This window comes from Cydia amplana, chromosome 8 (genome assembly GCF_948474715.1).
Source record: "Cydia amplana chromosome 8, ilCydAmpl1.1, whole genome shotgun sequence".
Lineage (NCBI taxonomy): Eukaryota > Metazoa > Arthropoda > Insecta > Lepidoptera > Tortricidae > Cydia > Cydia amplana.
Genome location: NC_086076.1, coordinates 15,145,542 through 15,167,633, shown reverse-complemented (window position 1 = coordinate 15,167,633; position 22,092 = coordinate 15,145,542). Strand labels below are relative to the sequence as shown.

At 38.2% G+C, this 22,092-nt stretch overlaps 1 protein-coding gene across 2 annotated transcripts; it reads right to left on the bottom strand.

The window, feature by feature from the left end:
• Positions 1 to 370: 370 nt before the first annotated feature.
• On the bottom strand, positions 371 to 20,213 carry LOC134650092 (PR domain zinc finger protein 1). Of its 2 annotated transcripts, XM_063504922.1 has the most exons (9): positions 19,902 to 20,213; positions 7,785 to 7,862; positions 6,982 to 7,236; positions 6,743 to 6,859; positions 6,472 to 6,513; positions 5,705 to 5,853; positions 5,487 to 5,587; positions 3,179 to 5,398; positions 371 to 2,957 (listed from the first exon to the last, which is right to left on the bottom strand). In XM_063504922.1, the coding sequence occupies exons 2-9, from the start codon at positions 7,791 to 7,793 to the stop codon at positions 2,710 to 2,712; spliced, it is 3,141 nt and encodes a 1,046-aa protein (XP_063360992.1). In that variant the 5' UTR covers positions 7,794 to 7,862; positions 19,902 to 20,213; the 3' UTR covers positions 371 to 2,709. The 2 variants fall into 2 exon arrangements, with proteins under 2 accessions (XP_063360992.1, XP_063360993.1); XM_063504923.1 differs by lacking the exon at positions 6,472 to 6,513.
• Between the last annotated feature and the right edge of the window lie 1,879 nt (positions 20,214 to 22,092).

The window sequence follows — 22,092 nt, the reverse complement described above, 5'->3', positions numbered from 1 at the left end:
TAATGAAACCACATTGTTTTAATTTTCTTCCTGCTTTATTATTATTTTATCAGGATTTGGTGTTGTAAAATAATTACCGATCAAGGTGTACAAAATTACAGGCCTTTACAATAGGTAGCGCCCACATGCCCGCGCAGGAGCACGAGGAACATTACATAAACAGTGTAGTTTAACGCTTCTTCTCACCGATGTTTTTAGATACAATTTCAAACGTATTTCACTATCCACAGTAGGCCTAGCACATGATTGGCGCGACAGTATCTCGCCGCGAGATAGACTACCCGTATTTTTCTATGTTAATTAAAGAGGGACGGGTAGTCTATCTCGCCGCGAGATACTGTCGCGCCAATCATGTGCTAGCCCGACAGGCTCTGCAACTCTCATTTGCAGTGTACTGAACTATTGATCTAACCCGGTTTCTTTATTAATTGATTTTTACAAGTTAATGACGTAACTGATACATTCAAAGTGATTTTATCTAATAACTTCGGTGTGTTGATACATGCTCGATATATAATGTTAAATTTACAGTACCTTAAGTACTTAAAAATATTATTTATGAAGATCTATTTTATTTATAAGTGTTATTATCGTTTATACAAGACTGATACAGTTTTATGACGGCATAATGATTGATATCTTATTTCGAACATTTGAAGATTAGCTTACCCTTTTTGGGGAAGTATTTACAACGAGCAACTAAACAATATTAAACAATCATACGTTTTTCAGTTCTGCAAATTAAAATCTAAGACAACTTCATTACTAAACTTAGTAGTGGCAAAACAGTTTTATTCAAAACAAATATTAAACGATGTATACTGGATGTAATTTCAAACAAAACATTTTTACGGTATAATATAAGGAATGGCGAGAAGACTTCAAGTAGGTGTTCCAATATTTCTTATGTTTATTTGATATTATATACGTTTAAGTGCTTAAGAAGTGCAATCTCATAAAATCAGTTTGAACGCTGGGAAGAAATCGGAAGCATATATTTTACTTAGGATCTTTTCTGATGGTATAAAAATGTAACTACATGCCTACTTATGCACCTATATCAATAATCATCATTTATCGTTTGTCAAGAAGACGCGACTTCATCTATAAAGTAGACAAAAAACCTACTCGATTTCACTCAGTATTTTAGTTCCTGTGTACAGCACCCTGTACTAGGTATAGTTTAATAGGTAAACATACCATATATCAATTATACATACATAAAATATTAAAATTTGTAATGAATATTAACGACGATGAAAAAATATTAACGATATCATAGTAGGTAAATAAGGGCACGAATAGGTAACGTCGATATATATAGTGCTGCCGGCCCCTCTATAATTAGGGTGAGTATTCGGCATATTATTGTTATAAAACTTTAGGTAGGTACCTACTATATGTAAGTAAGTATAAAATGTACAGACATAATTCAAATTGATTGCGTGTAAAAATCTTAATACATAGTATGAATCATAGAAATATACAAAAAGCTATCGTTTGGTATTACATCACGTAATAAGCTTACATCTTATCTATCGATCCACGTCCACTAACGTGCGACACTTAACCAACATTTAGTAACGACATTCGCCAAACGTTATATTATATTACTTTGTTTCAGCCTTTTGGAACAGGAGAATCGAAATTGGAATTTAATACAAAATAGTAACTAGTAGACTTGGTGAATTAACGTTACGATAGATACTGTAGTAAGGCCTCGGCGCGCGGCGTCCGCCGCCGCCCGGCGTCACTCTACGATGTGAAGCACCATTTGTTCTAGCGTAGGGATAATGTACACATTCGTCGATTCTAGTCTTAATAACATTAGAATTAAGTTGGCGCGCGCAAGCGCTTACTCTCCAAATATTCATTAGGAACAACGATTTAAAATACTATACGAACATCTCTTTAGGATAACTTAAACATTATGAGCGCTTTTGGCACCTAGCCCTAATTACTTGATGATTCCGAGACTTGATGCGATTCAATAAACTGGCTTTGTAACAACCTTAACGACCAGTGCTTCTGTAATAAACGTCGTGGATTTTACAGAAACTAAGTGGCATCAATATAAGCTTTGTGACTTTAATATGAGACGTTCTTTGGTGACCATTAATTTGTTAAAACACTGGAAAGTTGAAAACAAATATTAACTTTGCAACAACTGCAGCGTGTATTCATAAACTTACTTTACGAATAAAATATAGAGCTGAGTTTGAAATAAAAAAATATTGAAAATAAAAAGCGCAAATATTAATACCACTTTTACAACGACACCAAATAATGCTAAAATATGTGCATATTGCATAGAAATTTAGTTAAATAAAATAAAGTCGATGTCACGAAAATTTCTATTTACAATAGAATTCTACCATTATGTATAAAATTGAGCATTACTGTCTATAATCAAAGGCTGCTGCATACCTTAGATCTAATAATATTCAAATGCTTAGCATAATATAATACACGTTCCCAATCGGGACAATCTTTATCTAAGTACTTAGTACTCATCAACTTCTCTCGTCGATCCTACGCTTACGTCTATTAACAAAAATATATTTACACCTTAAAGTTCGAAACGTAATCTCATAGCCACTGGAGAAGACGAGAGGACGCGCTCGTCACGCTATCGTTCCTTAGTTTACACAAATACTTGAGTGATCACATGTAGCGGCGGGGTCGGGCGCCCGGCGGCGGCGGCGCGCCTCAGGTGCACTCGATGATGAGTGGCTGGCTGGACTCGATGACGCTGGGCCGGGGCTCGCCGGTGGTGTAGTGCTCGTGCTCGGGCCGGTACTGCGGCGCGTGCGGCGCCAGGTGCGGCGTCGTCGTGTGCGCGTGCGCGCCCAGCAGCTCGCTCGCGCGCGCCCCTCCGACCAGCCCTCCCTGCCCGGCCGAGTGCAGCTCGTAAGCCTCGAGCCCCTCCCTTTCGTGGCAGTCTTTGTCGATGGGACCTGCAAAGTGTACGCGAAATTGAAATCGACCGCGTTCAGTGAGAGCGCAAGTGAAAGTTACGGTTCACCCGCGAAGAGAAAGTGCAGCGCGCTGCAGTTGCTCTCGCGGCGGTGCTCGCGTATACACTCTCTCGTGAATATTTGAATGAAAATTGCAAATTAAATTAAAAATGAAAGTGCAAAAATGATTGAGTGTGGTGCATTAAAAAAATTAAACTTACATTCAGTATTAGCAGCATTCGTGATCGATAGGACTTCTTCGATATTGTTCGGCTTACAGCTAGTAGTTTTCCAGTGAGTTCGAAGGCCCGAAGCGCTAATGTACTTCTTATCGCATCCTTGGCAGACGTACGGCCTGTCGTTTGTGTGCAACCGCTTGTGAAGTTTTAAGTGGACGAATTGTGTGAATTTCTGCATGCACAGATCACAGGCATACGGCTTCTGGCCTGAGTGCAAGCGTAGATGAGTCTTCAAGTTTGATGTAGAGGAGAATCGTTTTTGGCAAATATCACACTGATGAGGCTTTTCTCCCGTGTGCACGAGGTAGTGCTTCTGTAGATGGGCGAGCTGCGTAAATGACTTACTGCACACATTGCATTTGAATGGTCGCTCTCCTGAATGTGTCCGCAGGTGGACCTTTAGGTTTGAAAGCTGACCGAATGTTTTACAACAAACATTGCATTCGTAGTGCATTTTTCCGTCCTTCTTTTTCAAAGGATAAGGTAAACTTCTGTAGCCGCGCGATGTTTGCGAGTTTGGGCTCAGAGGGCCCATCATTAGGCTGCAGGAGTCGTCGGGGCTCATGCTTCCATGCGGAGGGACAAGTTGCGGGCTCCCGTTTGAATTTTGAATCAAACTTAATTGTGAACAGTTTTTGAGAGTGATCACACTCGTAGTGGATGGATAGTGATGATTGCTGTGCCCGTTTTGAGATCTTTCATATTGATGCGTCGAAGTAACAGTCGGTGAATATGTGCTAGGAGGGGACCCAAGTTGAGTAATAATTGTAGAATTCGGTGGAGAATAAATATTGTACGAGTAGTTGGGATAGTGACTTTCATATCGCGTTTCTCTTATTTCTCTTATTTCTCTGATTTCTCGAATCTCGGTAGTATGAGGAATAGTATGCGGTGGTGACGATGAATAAACGGACATTGCATTTGGCGTCGGCAGTTGTTGTGGCAGTGGCAATAAAGATGGCAGCGGTGTTAAATTAGAACTAGAGTCCGGACTGCAGGCATTTCCATACCTTTGACTCTTCTTGTATGAGTAAGCCATTTCCGTGGGCGAAGATGGCGGGGGCGTCGCGTTGGGCTGTCGACGGTTTGGATCGTTATTGTTTGTATCAATCCGGTTGCCTGTAGTTAAAATAGTTTCTAGGATTCGAGTGTCAGAAGGGGAGCACCTCATAAAAGCTGGTTGTGGGGAAGGTGACGTTGATCCGTCTTCATAATATGGTTTATTTAATGGAACAACGGTATTCTGAGATGACTCTAGAACGATGACAGTCGAAGTCGCCGGGTCGCGACGTGGTGGCGATAGGTTTTGAGGTGAAACGTCCCCAACTTCTTCCGCTATTACCAGCTCTTTTTCACTTTCGCAATCCATGTCTTTGTGATTTTGGTATTGATACGCTCTTGGCATCTTAATCTTTACTTTCCTGTATTCATTGCGATGCATATCTTGATCCATTTTCTGCACAATAACTGTTTCTTTGGGTTCATTTGTTTTATTAGAGCAGTCTAGAACATAGTTTTCAACATCAGAGTCGCTTGAATCTTCTGGAGGTGTAAATTCGTCATGATAACCATTGCTATGGTAGCCTTCATCGGACCTGACAGAGCCATCGGCAGGGGCTAGGTGATGGTCATAGTGGGGTCCGCAATGAGAGAGGCTGGGTGATCGATTTCCAATTTTTTCTTGAAGATGCTGAGCCATGGGTGAAGGTCCTCGCATGTCCCTTAAGTGAAGATTTTGAGCAGGTGATCTATTAGCATGAACTCTTGGGCTCTCCATTTGATGAATTACCACGTGTGATGTGCTCTCTTTGTGTTGGTGAATTATTAAAGTTGGATTGTCTCTGTGGTGCACTTTCACGGGTGACGGTGGTTGCATTAAGCCGCTAGGTGACAAAGGTGTGTGTTCACTTACAACAGGGCTTTCAGCTTTTGAATGAATGATGGTCGGGGAAATGTCGGTTCTGACAAGTGTCCTGTCATTTTTGGCGGCATTTCTGGGATCCTCCCGGCACAGCAGGGGCGGACTGTCGTGGAACGATTTATCACTCAGTTCTCGCTTCCTACGTCTGCTCGGGATTTCAGTCTCTAAAAGTTCTTTGGCATTTGTAAGTCCAAGAACATACTTCATGTGGTTGAAAGCAATCTCGGGATGAACTGGAGCTGGCGGTATGCCATATGCCTTTTTGATTGTTTCCTCTTTGCCTGAAAAAAATAAGGGGATGTTGTTAAATTTATATTCACACAAGGAAAATAATATTTCTATTCATAATTGTTTGCTGTCTATACTTACAGATAGAGTACGTGGCTCGCTCAGGATCGATATCGTAGCCTAGCCTCGTTGCAAAATCTTTGCAATACCACACCATCAGTTCTTCGTTTGGCATGATGTCCCTGAAATCAGACATGAATTTAAATCAAACTGTTCAGCCCAACACGATGTTTTTTTTATATGTATGATTCAATACAAGGAGAATCGGATTTCATAGAATAGAAAGTAGTGAGTGTTACCTTATGGTGTAGAAGTATATGTGTTCTTGATGCTGGCAAGCGACGAGGTTCATCACGGACAAGGAGTAAGCCGACGCCACGTATCGCATCCAGTTCGCCACGCTCGTGTCCGACCCATCAAGGTAATAGTAGTCACTATCCTTGAATATCTGTAAATAGACATTTCAGAATGAAAAATATACACTTTTACAAATTCAGAAGCCTTATTCAGTAAGAAATCAACATCAATATAATATTAATTTAATATTATGGCATCGCACTTGCACACTTGTGTACTCATTTTGTTTTCATGCGTTAAATGCATAATCCAGAAGAATGCCCAACTCATCGGAAAAGATGGATTTATAGTTAAGTCAACATTAAAGACGAACAAGTGTTATACCGGACACGTGACAGGCTAGATACGCGATTACAATGCGCGTGCAGCAGATAGCGTGCATTAGTAAATGCTTATAGCAAAGTCAAGGACGCACGGTGTCACTCATTTCATTATTGACAACGGGAGATAACGATGTTTTATTGGCTAAAAGAGTGGGCTGTTATGGCTAGTTAAAGGGGCTAGTACTTAAATGGATACATGTATGGAAAATTGACAACTACATATTCATGTATGTAGGGATTGCCGTATGCTTATTTCTAAAAATCTGCATTCAGAGAAGTTTATTCAAGAACTTATGTATAGTTACGGTTGATTTGGTAATCTATAAATATCATGCCAATTACAAAAGATACCATCACCAAGAATGAAAAATGAAGCCCGATCTCACCTTTATATTTCCGTAAGTATGGTGTCTGACAGTTTCTTGTACCTGGCCCAAAATAGAGATGAATCGGTTAGTTAAAGAAGAATAACTAGTGCATATTGTACAAAAGCTATTTTGCTACATTGTTAGTTGAACGTGCCTATTTGCCAGATAGATGGCTCAGAAGACGCTACTAAATGAAGACTGATCCATTATTTACAAGGGTCGTACTCAAAGATGTCTTAAGCAAAGTGGAAGATTGATGTTATAGTTTTTGTAATATTTGTGGACTTACCCTCCAATAATATCTCCAAGAGATTTTGTCGTTGGGCTTGTTTGGCGTTCGGGTGCCTTCAAAGGGTCCAAAGCGCGTGCCGCGGGGTATTACGCCTATGCTCCACACACCTTCAGTCTGTAGGTACGAAATTTTCAACATTAATTAGTGATCGTGGAGATGAGAATAGATAACAGGATCCCGGTAACATTTATTAAAGTGAAAGAAAAATATTTGAAGGTTTCTGTTAGTAGTCTTACCGGTGTGTTAGGAGTGGACAGAACTGCTGACGGCCTCAGAGCCAGGCTGCGTGGTAGAGTCTTCTCGGCTCTGTTGGGCGTGCCCCGCTCGCAAGGCACGTCTATCACTATGTACACCGTGAGCCTCTCGAACTCCTCTTCGCGCATGCGCGTGACATCGTAGGCGCTGGCGCTGGACACGGCGGCGGCGGTGGCGGCCGCGGGGCTGCCCGTGCGGCCCACCACCGTCGTGCTGGCTACCTCTTCACTCGTTGACTGTTGACAATAGAGTACTTATTGTTAAAAGCTGAGCTGATTTTTAATGCAAGGAGTTCTTGTCTTTAACTATAATACTGTTGATCGTAAAGGGTTGTGCTTGTAAAGTGGGTATTAGGAGATTTCTTTAAACTACACTTTCATTATTCTAATAGATATTCAAAGGACGCTAAACCACCGCTGAGCGTTCAATAAGCCCCAAAAATATGCAAACATCACGGCGAAATGCATTTTCCACTTCACACCCGCATGCATCCTAAGGCTTTAGCGACCTGATTTGAAGTTTATTTTTGTCTTAAAAGGGTTTATTTTAGCTCGGCGAGACGCCACCGGAGCCGCTCGATAAAGGGGAGGTGCCACTACTGACCCAGTTTCGCGATAAGTGCGCACTTTCCACTGCGCATCGACACTTCCCCTTTGCCTACTTAATATCTATTTTCGCAAATTAAATTTGCCGTTAGACACTTCCAAATTTGCGCAAAAGGTCAAGTGGCACTAATAGACAAGTTAATTTAAATTATTTAGCTTTGAACCATCAGTGTACTCACCAGTCTCATTTTGACCGATTATTGTTTTTTCAAATCAGTTCATGTTCATATTTGTCTTGAATCGCTGACAGCATGTACCTATAAAAGAAAAATAAAATGTTTTTAACTAGGTATATATTGTTATAATAATATATATTTACTTCCTGCATTAAAATAAACGCGCTTCAAGGTTTACAATAAATAATTGCAGTTTGAACATTTGCCAAGGCTTTCGTTAAATTTTGCTGTTTTAGAGAAAATGTACCAAAAATGTATCTATAGGTACATTTAACCACATATATTTGATATAAATGTTTTTTTAGGGTTCCGTACCCAAAGGGTAAAAACGGGACCCTATTACTAAGACTCCGCTGTCCGTCCGTCCGTCCGTCCGTCCGTCTGTCACCAGGCTGTATCTCACGAACCGTGATAGCTAGACAGTTGAAATTTTCACAGATGATGCATTTCTGTTGCCGCTATAACAACAAATACTAAAAACTAGGGCTCGCGGTCGAGTCCGTGTTTCGTTTACACGTTTCGAATACCCGTTTCCGAATAACACGTACACGGTTTTCTGGCCCGTTCCACACGTGTAATTAAGAAACGTGTAATTAAGATCCGTCTCCACGGATAAACGAGTATTCGAAGAAACGGATCTTATTTACCCGTGGCTCCGGACACGTCCTTGACGAGTAGCGAAGGAACGAACCGGCGTACTTAAGAGCTAAAAATGAATAGACAAAAGATTTATGACGAGTTTCTGACATATTTAACCTTATTCCGTTGTTCATAGAGTCGAAATCCAATAAACGGTTTACAAAACTCTTTTCTGAGCAGGTAGCTTTTGCTTGCAATGTTGCAATACGAGTAGAAAATTAGAAATGCAGTATACCTATGCTACTTATCAAAACAGTATTTTATAAAGATTTAATGGTTTATTATATAACCTGATAGCAATAAATATAAAGTGCTAGTAATAAAATATAAAAGCAATAAAGAGTAAGTATGAAGACTGTACACGATAAAATCTGGCCATGCATTTTTAATAATCTGTCGATATAAGTCATACAAGTAAATTGTAAAAATTCAATCAATTGTCAATAATATCACTGATATATTACCTACAATGTAGGTATATACGAGTTTTCTCGAATAGGTATATTTCATCGAATATATTCTGTTAATAAGAAATGTATATTTTTAATCTAATTATTATTTATACGTAAGCCAGACATCTTAGTGTTATTATAGTAAACTATTTAAAAATTAAAGAATAATCATGTGCCAATAAGAAATGTACTTACAACTTTTAATATAATTAATTTTGAATTTGCGAAAAGTCTTACATCTTATTATCATATAAAATGAACTTTAAGACTGTATTAATAAATATTATTTACAATATTTAGCAACAAAACAAAAACTATTTTAAATTAAAGTAACTTGGAAAGACTGTATTTTATGAATTGATCGACTAAGTGGCGAACTGGAATCATACTAAATACTTAAACACAATATTTTAAAAATCATATTTATTTCTTGTTCATTCTAATTGTTTTTTCTCTCCCTCTTATCATAGAAAAAGCTTTTTAGTGTGGTGCGGGCTGTGCGGCTTTAAAACAATGGGAAACATTTACTTCTTAAATGTTTGCCGCTGCATTTGTTACAATTTCTTGTGTAGACGTGTTCACCTTATTACACCGACATAAAGCTTATAATTGGCTGTGGCAGTTCTGATAATGGTTTGGGAACCTAATTCTTTTCGGCGATATCAGACAAAAGGGTATTGGAAAACAACACGTTCTAATGAATGGAACACCACCGCGCCGGCCGGCATTTATTACCTGAACACTCGTGTGAAAGTGACCCACGTGAACATGAATGATTACCAATTTTGAGATGTATCTTAATGTATGTAGCAATATAATCGCAAGGTAACCAAGGTAGCGTTTCGAATGCCGCTTGCGAGTACTTTTTTTTGCGTCGTTGGTAGATTTGCTGTTTTCGCGCAGCAGTAAATTGATAAAGATAACAAATAACCACAAAGTAATTCATAATTATTTTCTAACTGTTAATTTTAACTAATATAGGTAGTATTTGTCTACACATCTATTCTTCACGAAACTATTATATTACTTACACCACTATATAAAATGTGTTTCTTTGATTGAAATATAATTATGTGATGAAATTTGCTTAAAGAATAAGAATAAGTATCTTTTATTTGCGATAAACATTACCAGCAATCATAGTAAAAAATTAAGGTTTTAAACTAGGGACTATTTAGTATTTTTAATTTTAAACCTACTCGAGGTTTCAAATTAAAAATAGTAGACAATATAGAATATAGGGACACCTACTTTGATTCATATATTGTATAGTTGGCTAAATATGTTATATCAACACAGTTATAAATCATTTTAAAAAATTCGTACGCCAAACGAGTTTATCTGAAGTCAACATTCAATATTAGACCTTGCATACCCAGACCTAGAGCATTGATTGGGTCAAACTGTTTCGGATCCGTTCGGGCCGGTGTTAAGTACCCGTGTAAACGGAGATACGTATCTGAGAAACGTGTCTTGGGAACGTTTATTGGAGACGTATCCGGATCCCGGCGGTTCCGTGTAAACCGTGTTCTTAGCACCGCCGGGCTTAAGAACACGGGTATTCGTTTCGGCGTGTAACACGGATACCGGGAGCCCTACTAAAAACAGAATAAAATAAAAATTTAAGTGGGGCTCCCATACAACAAACGTGATTTTTGACCGAAGTTAAGCAACGTCGGGCGGGGTCAGTACTTGGATGGGTGACCGTTTTTTTGCTTGTTTTGCTCTATTTGTTGTTGATGGTGCGGAACCCTCCGTGCGCGAGTCCGACTCGCACTTGGCCGGTTTTATTAAATAAGTGTTTTTTTTATTAAAAAATAAATAATAGTTATGTAATTTGTTGTAAAAACCTCGCATTGATTTGCTGCAGAAACCTACCTAAGAACATATAGAATAAACGAATTAGAATTAAAATATAGAAAATGCACCTTTATTAGAGTCTGTGCGGAAAGACGAGAGTCGTGGAATGTAATGTAAGAGAGCTCATACATTTCACGACTCATCTCTTTCTGCACAAACTCTAACACTTTTTTATATGGTATACTGAATCGTAAAATAAACTTCTTGTAATTATATAATAATGATAATGACAGCAAATTATACGACAGATCCGATTCGAAGCGCTAAAAATCGTTAAAACCCCACGGTGTCTCCATGACGCAATCCTACCGAGAACTTTAAAGCTAAGATTGTCTCAATGTTGCAATCCACGGGCAGCCATGAAGCAACCTCAAGTTCAACACTTCGTTGCACAATCGCCGGAAGAGCGAGTGCAACGACTGGACTGCCGATGGGACCAAAAATATGTTTTTCGAAACCGGCCCATTTGACATTCAACGCGTTGCGCAAACCAAACATTATGTGTAGATTCGACGCACGCGTCTGTGTACAGTAGAGATGCCCCGAATAGTGGTTTTGGCCGAATACCGAATACCGAATATTCGGCTCCTCTCTAGGCCGAATACCGAATATTCGGCGACCAAATATTCGGCATGACATGCGAACATTTTGTGTCACAATTATTATGAAAACTGATCGCTTACAAAGCTCACCGTTAGATGACGTTAACTGAGATATATGTATTTTTGTTGAACAGTATTAAGGAATAGAGTCAAATAAAACAGACTCATGATAAAAATAGAATGTTATTTAATCAACAAATGTTCAAAAAAGGGTCTTCGTATTTAACAAGTTTACAAGAACACATTCTAAATATACCTACATAGTTTTTGGTTATATATTGTGCAATTTTTCTTTTTAAGTAGGTGCAACAGATATTCGGTATTCGGCCGAATAGTAGGCAACATTCGGCCGAATACCGAATATTCGGCAAAGTGGCCGAATAGGCCGAATACCGAATAGTTGCCGAATATTCGTGGCACCTCTAGTGTACAGTACACGATTTTAAGCAGTAGGTACTCTACTGGAGTTGACAATAAATACGCGGTAGCTTATCGGGACCAACCTAGAAAGCTCTAAAATATTATGGCTCTCCCATAGAAAACATCGACATTTGATTTGAAAAAAATTCGCGTGTTCCTCGTTGGTCTCATTGTAAATGTTGCTCAGTGCAACCTATTTATTCACCTAGCAAAATATGGCTAAGGGTTGAAAAATCTCCTTGTACAGTCTGTGCGGAGAGGGAAGAGTCGTAGAATGTATTGGAGCCCATACATTTCACGGCTCTTCTCGTTCCGCACAGACTCTATTAACCTTTTCGCGGCCATTGACTTGATATAAAGTCAGTACATTTCGTGCCCCACCACAGACAAGACATCCTCTAGACTGAGCATAGTAACGCTACCCCCTCTGCCACTATATACGGTAGTTTTACTCCATCTTCGAGTCAAAGTGTCAGAATCCCGTGCCGTGATTGGTCCGTGTCTTTGAACGGACCAATCACGGCACGGGATTCGCTCACCTCGTCCCCCCGCACCCCCGTATTGGTTTCATGAAACCAAACTCCGTCTAGAGGATTCCTAGTCTATGTGCCCCACACGCCACAACTTGATATGTTATACAGGTTGCCTGACATGCAATTTTTGACATGGCGTTGATGACAACTTATTGACGTGGCGGCGAAAAGGTTAAACACTGAATTTGTATAATCCCTTTTTAGGGTTCCGTAGCCAAATGGCAAAAAACGGAACCATTATGGATTCGTCATGTCTGTCTGTGTGTCCGTCCGTATGTCACAGCCACTTTTTTCCGAAACTATAAGAATTATACTGTTGAAACTTGGTAAGTAGATGTATTCTGTGAACCGCATTAAGATTTTTACACAAAAATAGAAAAAAAAATACAATACATTTTGGGGGTTCCCCATACTTAGAACTGAAACTCAAAAAAATTTTTTTTTCATCAAACCGTCACGTCACGTATGGATGTGATGAAAAAAAAAATTACGATACGTCTTCAAAAATGATATTGAGGTTTCTAATATCATTTTTCTAAACTGTTTTAAAATAGTTTACGCGAGAGACACTTCCAAAGTGGTAAAATGTGTGTCCCTCCTCTGTAACTTCTAAAATAAGAGAATGATAAAACTAAAAAAAATCCTACATTACCATGCAAACTTTCACCGAAAATTGGTTTGAACGAGATCTAGTAAGTAGTTTTTTTTAATACGTCATAAATCCCCTAAATACGGAACCCTTCATAGGCGAGTCCGACTCGCACTTGGCCGCTTTTTAATTTCAAGTGAAGAATAATGACGACAAGAGTGAAATGAACGTTGCATAGTTTGACAACAGTCTGACCATGCCAATCACTCGGTGTGCCAAAATCAAGCTATTATTAAACGATTCTAACTTCTATTTCCTGGCGATGACGTCACCTAACTAATATTACGAGTACCTCATCATCTTCCTCGCGTTGTCCCGGCATTTTTGCCACGGCTCATGGGAACCTGGGGTCCCGGCATTTTTGCCACGGCTCATGGGAGCCTGGGGTCCCGGCATTTTTGCCACGGCTCATGGGAGCCTGGGGTCCGCTTGGCAACTAATCCCAGTGATTGGCGTGGGCACCAGTTTTTACGAAAGCGACTGCCCTCTGATCTTCTAACCCAGAGGGTAAACTAGGCCCGTATTGGGATTAGTCCGCTTTCCTCACGATGTTTTCCTTCACCGAAAAGCGACTGGTAAATATCAAATGATATTTCGTACATAAGTTCCGAAAAACTCATTGGTACGAGCCGGGGTTCGAACCCGCGACCTCCGGATTGTAAGTCGCACGCTCTTACCGCTAGGCCACCAGCGCTATAAAATACGTATTACGAGTACCTATAGGTACATTACATAATTATAGTAGTTATATAACATGGTTTGAAAGTGAGTTTTAACGTTTGCTTTTGCTTTCCCACATTGTAATTTATGACACTAATTTTATGTCAACGCAGTTAAATTGTGTTTACACATTTGGAAACTCCTATTCCAATTTCATCTTAATGTTCTAAACAGATGGACCAAACGAATGGTTTCTATTCATAAACCCATTTAATTCGTAAATATGTAGGTAAGTTAAAGTTTTAATTTTATTTTACTTTTACTGGATTATTGTTTTAGTTTTAATTTTAAATTATTACCTTAAGTGTGTTCGTGATTTTAATTTTTAATTTTAATGTAATATGGATCTGTTGTTATCTGGAATAAATATGAATTGAATTGAATTGAATTGAAAGCGAAAATGAAGCGAATTATAGGCGCTTTGAAAGTTACAAATAGTAAGGAAAGAACACGAGCGTACTTTTATATGTGTGTCAAATCATTCCTCTGAGAAGGATGACTCTGTCGAAAAGAAGCCGCGCAAATTTATACTGAAGTCAAAAAAAGTTACGTACTGCCGTATTCGAACTTCAAGATATTCACAATAGACGACACGTACGAGATCCATTCTAGATACGTTATAGTTTAGATTTCAACTAGTTTTCTTTTGCAGCGCAATTCGAGTAACCAATGTCACTTTTACGATAGATCGTGTTAGATATCGTGAATTAGATCTCTAAGTAATATCTCGTGGAAATCGTTCAAGAGTATCTCCAGAATCGCGGAAATGTCAAATTTGACAGGTTAGATCTTAAACATATCGTTATCGTATCTCGGCGATGTCTATTACAAAATCCGAATCGGGCCTCTAAACTCAAGAAACAATTACCGGACTGTTATATGAAGCTAATGATTGCGTAAGGGCATGTTCACACCTCGCGCACGTGACCGGTTGCGCAAGAGCAATGTCACACGCGATGCGCACCCCTGCCGATTATAGAGCGAGAATGCCTTCGTTTATTTACTCGTATCGATAAACGCTTGCAGTTTTCTTCGTTTTTTGTACCTGCGTGTTGTATACTATATACTTAATTATACTTAATTAACAGTAATCTTGGGTGTTTTGCAAATCCTGTAGGTACTATGTAATGTAATGTACCTGTACGAGTATGTACATGTAGGGACTTCCGTAATTCTGACCATGGAAGATCGAACTCTTTTTTGATGAAAATTACTTAACTCAATTGTAAACAATAAAATCTTAGTTTGTTAAATGTTGGTAGACAGGCGGAATTGATTAATCATTAATCATTATGTAAGCGGATTTGATATAATCGGTTTGTTATGTCAAACAATCTAACAATATTTGTTTATAAGTATGTTATCATAATGTCACATGTCACCACATCTAATAAACTAGCTAGCAAATACAGGATATTATGAATTGTAAATAGTAATTCGTACTAAAAAATTAACTATCTTCACGTAGGTACTAAAGTAATATGTAATTAAATGAAATAGTATAAATGAAGCGACATAAGAGTGTATTTTGTAACATATGCAGGCTCGTTAACTTCGATGATTGTGGAAAAAAAAACTGAAGAAAAAAAGTGTCCTAAGGTTTTTATTTCCATTCCGTCACCATTTTTCATAGACTTTGTATGGCGGTCGCGGACTGGAAAAATCGAAAAATGTATGGACATTTTGGGACACTTTTTTTCTCCCATTACGATAGAAAGAGCTCGTGATTCTGAGTGGAAATAACATAAACAATCCCAAATTTGAAAAAAAAGTGTAAGGGACAACTTTAAAAAAAAAACGCCCAAGTATCAGATCTGATCCGGTCTGAAAACCAGCGCCGGCCACCTAGACCCGGCACACGCTGAGACTGGAACCCTTTGCCTTTAATACAAAAAAATCTTCTCACTTTTGTTCTGTATATAAATTGATTATGTTTATTTTATTATGTATAAGTAAATCTAACTCTATTTTATTTTCATAAACAATAAACATGATTTATTTCGACGTAAAAAATATATGGAGGAGACAATAAACAATTCTTATTCTTATCAATTCTTATTGAGCAAAAATACCCAAAAGTCATACAATGCTATTAGGGTGCAGTACAACAATGCCTTTAGGATGCTGATTGGCCTGCCCAAGTTCTGCAGCGCATCCAACATGTTCGCGGAGTCACGCACGGATGGATTTGCAGCAATTTTGCGCAAAAAAGCAGCGTCTTTGTTGAGCAGAACGAGAGATAGCCCGAACAGCATCCTAAAGATGATAGCTGATCATGAGTGTTGTCCTGTAATTAATGAAATATGTAATTTTAAATGTCAAATCTAATTTAGCTTTTAAGTACCAACATTTTTTTTTTATGATATAGGAGGCAAACGAGCAGACGGATCACCTGATGGTAAGCGATTACCGCCGCCCACACCACCCACAACATTATTTTTAAGAATGTACTAACAAATATTAGATCAGTGTTATCTTTATTGAATAAATAAATTGAATTGAATTGAATTGAAAAATGCAACATAATGTAGCTCGTAATAAAATGCGCCTATACCTTACCCAGAAAAGTGACTAGAGATACAGTCGGCGTTACTTTCTACCGGATAGAAACCCTGTAATTCTAAATAACAGAGAGTTACGTTTGACATTACGAAAGTCATTACTTTCAGTTATCTGATCTAATGTAAACATGTGTTACATACTGGCGAGCGCGGCGCCAGCGCAGCGCAGCGGGCAACCTTGGCGCGCGCACTTGAACTTGCCCTTTGGCGTCGCGACGTCACCGCTGCGCCCGCACATTGCAGGCTTCTTTAACAGTTACACGCATGTGACCTGTGAGACCGGTCAGGCGAAATTTCGCCTAATGACCTGCCGCCTATTGGGGCTGTCCATAAATTACGTCATCGATTTTTGACCCCCGCCCTAAAATCATTCAAAAAATCATGCTTCGAATGACCCCTACGTCTTGCTATCATCATCTAATGTCCAGACCCCCCCCCTCTAATTTGAAATGACGTAATTTATGAATAGCCCCATTGTTGGCGCATTTTCGGTTTGGTTCTATTTAGAATTTTCCCTATGTGCGGGACTAATGACATAACTTTTAAAGAAATGGATTAACTTTAAAAAACGGTTAATATGTTATAAAAGTGCTGAATACCTACGTTAAAATAATATTTCTCATCTTACGACTATTGCGTAATTAACTCTTAATAATTCTACGAATACATCACCAATCTCTAAATAAGAGTAATGGCCATCCGAGTTTTTTTTTTATGTTTACCTAAGTAGGTACCTATATTAAGTGGACATAGGTATTGTTAGCAACATTAAACATAATATAACGTTCGTTTTATATTTAAAACCTTATGATATAACTGTTATTTGTCACAATAGCGATCTCTTCTTCTAAATGTTAAGGTATCGTATTTTCTTGTGCTCCTAATACATTTGGTATTTTCTCTTACTCAAGAGCTAGTTTAAATTACAGTTCACTTCGTTAATTATCTACTTATGACTTCGCCTAATATAAACAGCGCATTTTTATAGAGCATCTCTATAAAATAGGCACTTGTAACTTGTACTTTTATAAAAGACTAGGTTATGTAATCTTGAAGTAGAATATATCGAAATATTTAATTATTAAAGATTTGATTTGATGATTTGACATACAAATAACTATCATAGTCCAGTGACTATCGTAGGTACCGTAAAACGGGGTGAGTAGGTTTCGCGGGGAGAGGTGGGTTATGAATGGGGAGAGAAGGTTTGAGAGGGGGGTCAGAAGGGATTTTAAGGCTACTGCTACAAAAATAATGTATTCCAATTTAAAATGGAGCTATAGTAATACGCATAATAAAAAAAAATCGATCCAACAATCTTCCAAAATCACCTTTGTATGAAAACCCCTCTCACCCCAAATACGAGGCACTACGGGGTGAGGTGGGTTTTCCTCTTTATCGTCAAAATTATGAAATGGAACTACCCAAAATAAAATAAAAACTAAAATACAAACGTCCGGAACACTTATTATATACACCATTCAGTTTTCATATGTATTAATAAAATATTATCGAGGTTTGAATTTCAGTTTTGACCCTACTCACCCCATTTTACGGTACCCTTCTCGTTTCAGTAAACGAGAAGGGTACCGTGAATAGAACATATTTTACATTTATTACAATTTTCAGGAGTAAATTTTTACTTGTTATCGCAATAACATTAAATATTCACAGAAATGCCGTTATTATTTCCGTGAAATATTTCCGCAGTATATTACAGAACAAATGATCGCCAGTTTTATTGCGGGCGATGCAAGCGACGCCAAACGCGCAAGGTCACGTGTGCATATTGAAAAATACTCCTACTGCCGTATTCGAACTTCAAGATACTCACAAGAGACGACACGTACTAGATCCATTCTAGATACGTTATAGTTTAGATTTCAACTAGTTCTCTTTTGCAGCGCAATTCGAGCAATCAATGTCACTTTTACGTTAGATAGAGTTAGATATCTATTAGATGTGAATTGGATCTCTAAGCCATATCTTGGGGAAATCGTTCAAGAGCATCTCCAGAATCGCGCAAATGTCAAATTTGACAGGTTAGATCTTAAACATATCGTTATCGTATCTTGGCGATGTCTAAAAGATATCTAACAGATGTCTATTTCAAAATCCGAATCGGGCCCTTAGCTAATTGTGCCTTTCTTTATGATATAATACAGCCTTGAGCTACGGTTACTCGTACGGATGCTGTAATACGCGACTCGGAGCGACGGCTTATCCCTGTCATGAGTGATTTGTAGGACTTGTGAGCGAAAAGACGCATACAGATTTTAAAAATATTACCTACTTTTTAATTCTGATTTGATACCAGTGCGTCCAGATATTTTACTACATATCAAATTATAATATTTTTTGTTCTACATAAATGCGATTAAGAAAAATATACTTACTGAAATCCTAATTTAAATATTTTAAATAAACAAAGAGCGTCATTTTATTTATGGGAAACGCGGAATACTAACTAACAAGATTATAATCGCAAAAGATTATGGCTAGTTAATCTAGTTATCTAAAAAGTTAAATAGGTACCTTTTGATTAGGTACATAACATATCCATTTCTATATTTACTGAGATTACCTTTGTCAGGTAATTAATACATTTAGGTACGCGTAATGCCTTATATCTCTTCTCTTATTAAACAAATCAGATATGTTGGAGACACTTACTGGTAAACGGGCTTGAGCACTGAGACTGTCATATCGTCTAGCTTCCTACAATTTAGATTACATCCGTGATTTCTAGTTATGAAAATGCATCGTACATGTACTTATACTCATGTGTTAATATCGCATGCATCGGCTATGCCAGAGTGCGACGGGAACAGTTAACCTTGCCGTCTAATAATAAAATGATGTACCTATAAGTGCTCGCATACATCTCTATGCGCTATGTAACTGTTAGACAAATACAAATGCGGAAATGTTTGGTGATATCAGTTGTGTAAGAGCACGTAAGTGCAACGTTATCTGCATTATGTGAAGATAACTGCACAATACTTTGCATAACCTTGAGATCATAACGCATAAGTAATAGTTAGGATTTTTTTTTAATTTTAAGCTAACTAAGCTAATATGTAGTGTGTAGCATATAATTTGGTATGGTATATGCATAATAGACGCTGAAATTAATTTACTACCTATACTAAACAATAAACAACATAGTACTTTTACTTTTTTACACATTTGACGTTATACTTACTATAAGTGCAAATGTCTACTATGTATAATGATGTTTCTTCATGGAATACAAATACATATTATGAGTAATTATAGCCTCATCTTCTTTCATTATACTCGTAATTTTAAAACATATTTACAAGCAGCTTTTTATGGTTTTATTAATTAATACTGAATTACCATGGCTGGTAATAAATATTAGTCTCTCATTCCAAGATAATCTTAAAATAACACCGAAGATTTTTTTAACGCGGAATATTTTAATCAAGTCAGATGATCAGACGGTATAAAATTCGATAACTTACCGAATTAGGAATATTATAACTTCACTGACACTTATTTCGACATTAGAAACACTAATCTTATCCGCTTCTTAGGAAAATTGCTTCAATGGGCAGCACTTTATGTTGTGATCTGCTTTCATTACACTCCACTTCCTGATTGATATCATAATCAATTCGGTAGTAGTAAATTTTTTGAAAAATAAATAATTTAACTTACAATGTCATTCCTTATTAAGTGCACCCAAACTTCTTATTTCCGTGTATTCTTTGCGTCGCGAAAAGTGTATTGGTTTAGTGAAGAAGAGCGTTCAGCGGAGCGGTGTCGAGCGACTTGAGGCACTCGAGGAGTATGCGGAGCTCTGGCAGCGGGACTCTGGGCCGGAGCCGGCGCGCTCGTGGCCAGCCCGGCGGGCGCCGGGGCGGCTCGGGACCTGCCGGCGTGCTGGGCGCCGAAGCGCTGTGCGCATTATGCAACGGAGGCCACAGCTCCGACCTGCCCTACGTCTACCCGCTTCGCATCGTACTAACCCGCCGCGCCGACCGACCTAGATGCACTTTTACGACGAGAATGCAATCGACACACATATTCGCGTCTCGTTCCGATAAACGCATCGACGACGAAAGCGGCCGGTGATGGAGAATGCGGACGAATTTGACAGCAAATGCAGTGAGTGCGTCACGTTCGCGCCTAGGGTTTGGCTAGGAGCTCGAGCGGGACGGCGGCGGCGCCGCGAACTGCATTCAAGTTCATTACTTCCGTACCGCGAGCGGCCGCGACCGTGCTCCCGATCCGAGGCGAGGCCTTATTGACGATCATCGCACTCCAAGCTACTTTCTATTTTAATAAAACTATTTTCTATTATAAAAACTTAAAGAAAGTATAAAGGATAAGTCATAGATAGGATAATTATCAAAGCATTAATTTGTTGACCGGTAGCAATTTTCCTTAGACTCAAGCCTGACTTCAGAATGCGGAGTCCGTTGAAATACTCTTTTCTACAATTAGGATACTTATTTCTACAATTTTGAGTTAACTAATATTAGAAAAAATCTATAACATGTATTAATTTAGGTAGGTACTTACGTATAATTTGCCAAGATAAACTATGCATGCTACTTACTATATGTTATTATATGTAACTATGCATGCTACTTAAGACATAAAACTTTAGTGAATACAATTTTGACCGGAAACTATTGTAATAATGAAACAGTGAATGAAACGAATATGATTCAATGATTACATTATACGATATATCATAACCCTGTTTATAAGTAGATTTGGCGCGGATCAGTCCGCGCGGCTGATAAAAAGCACTAATTAAAACTAGTTGAAAACAACGTGCGAGCGAGTAGCGTGAGAGCGGTAGCGAAAGCCTGGGCCACCCCGGAACACGCTTTCACTATCGCGGGTCGACGACACGACGCACCCCTACCCTGGGATCTCGGGGTAGCCTACAGGATCCACCAAACACCTCCAATGATTAAAAACAAATCAGGTATTTCCATCAATATGGTATTTGGATTAGAATTACATGGTAATAGAGTATTTTCTCGAAACTTATATTTAAGTGGATTAAAAACTGCAATCTAAATGCCTTTCTAATTAAAAAATCCTAAAACAATGTGTTATATTTTTTGAATCATGATTCATGAATATTTTTTAAAGGGGTATTAGGAACTAAAACAAATGTTCCAGGGCTGGATACTGGAGGCCTTGGTTACTTGTTGTATAGGTAGTATATGTCATCTATTTCAGTTATTTTTTTTTAATACTTATTGTTTATTTTGATTTTTTTAAATTAATGTATTGTGCTGTATTTATTTGTAGTTATTGTTTTTTTTATTTGTGTTTTGACTTTTATTGAATAAATAATAAATTATTATTTCAGTTCATAATTTATATATTAGTGTTCCTTAGTTAAAATAATTTCATAAAATAATATGCTTATAGGGCATTAGTAGCCATGAATATTTATTTATTTAAACTTTTTTGCACAAAGAAAGAAAAATGTACAAATGGCGGACTTAATGCCAAAAGGCATTCTCTACCAGTCAACCATTGGGTCAAACAGAGACAGTAATGTTGGTGCAGGAGATTCATGAATTATAACTAGAAATGGAACCGAAAAGTCAAATATTATATATAAACATAATAAAATAAACCTACAAAATTATGATTCAACACTAATACTTATATAATTTACAAAAGATTACCTAATACATATTACTACATACATACAATATGGAGAATATGTGAATAATTAGTTAAAAGATCCATCCCATGTTGATGTCGCACACGTGAGCATAGGTTGCGTGTTTTTGCAAAACAAGTGTAGTAAGTGGTAAGGGTGTTGGGCCTCCACAGCCGCCACGCCGCGCCACCACCAGTACCACCACCACCACCT

What these genes read in the sequence shown, in the direction of transcription:
- LOC134650092 (XM_063504922.1), bottom strand. An exon ending in ATATACTTCTACACCATAAG is followed by an intron (nt 5,588 to 5,704) that starts GTAACACTCACT and finishes GTCTGATTTCAG; the next exon opens with GGACATCATGCCAAACGAAG. An exon ending in GCGAGCCACGTACTCTATCT is followed by an intron (nt 5,399 to 5,486) that starts GTAAGTATAGAC and finishes TATTTTTTTCAG; the next exon opens with GCAAAGAGGAAACAATCAAA.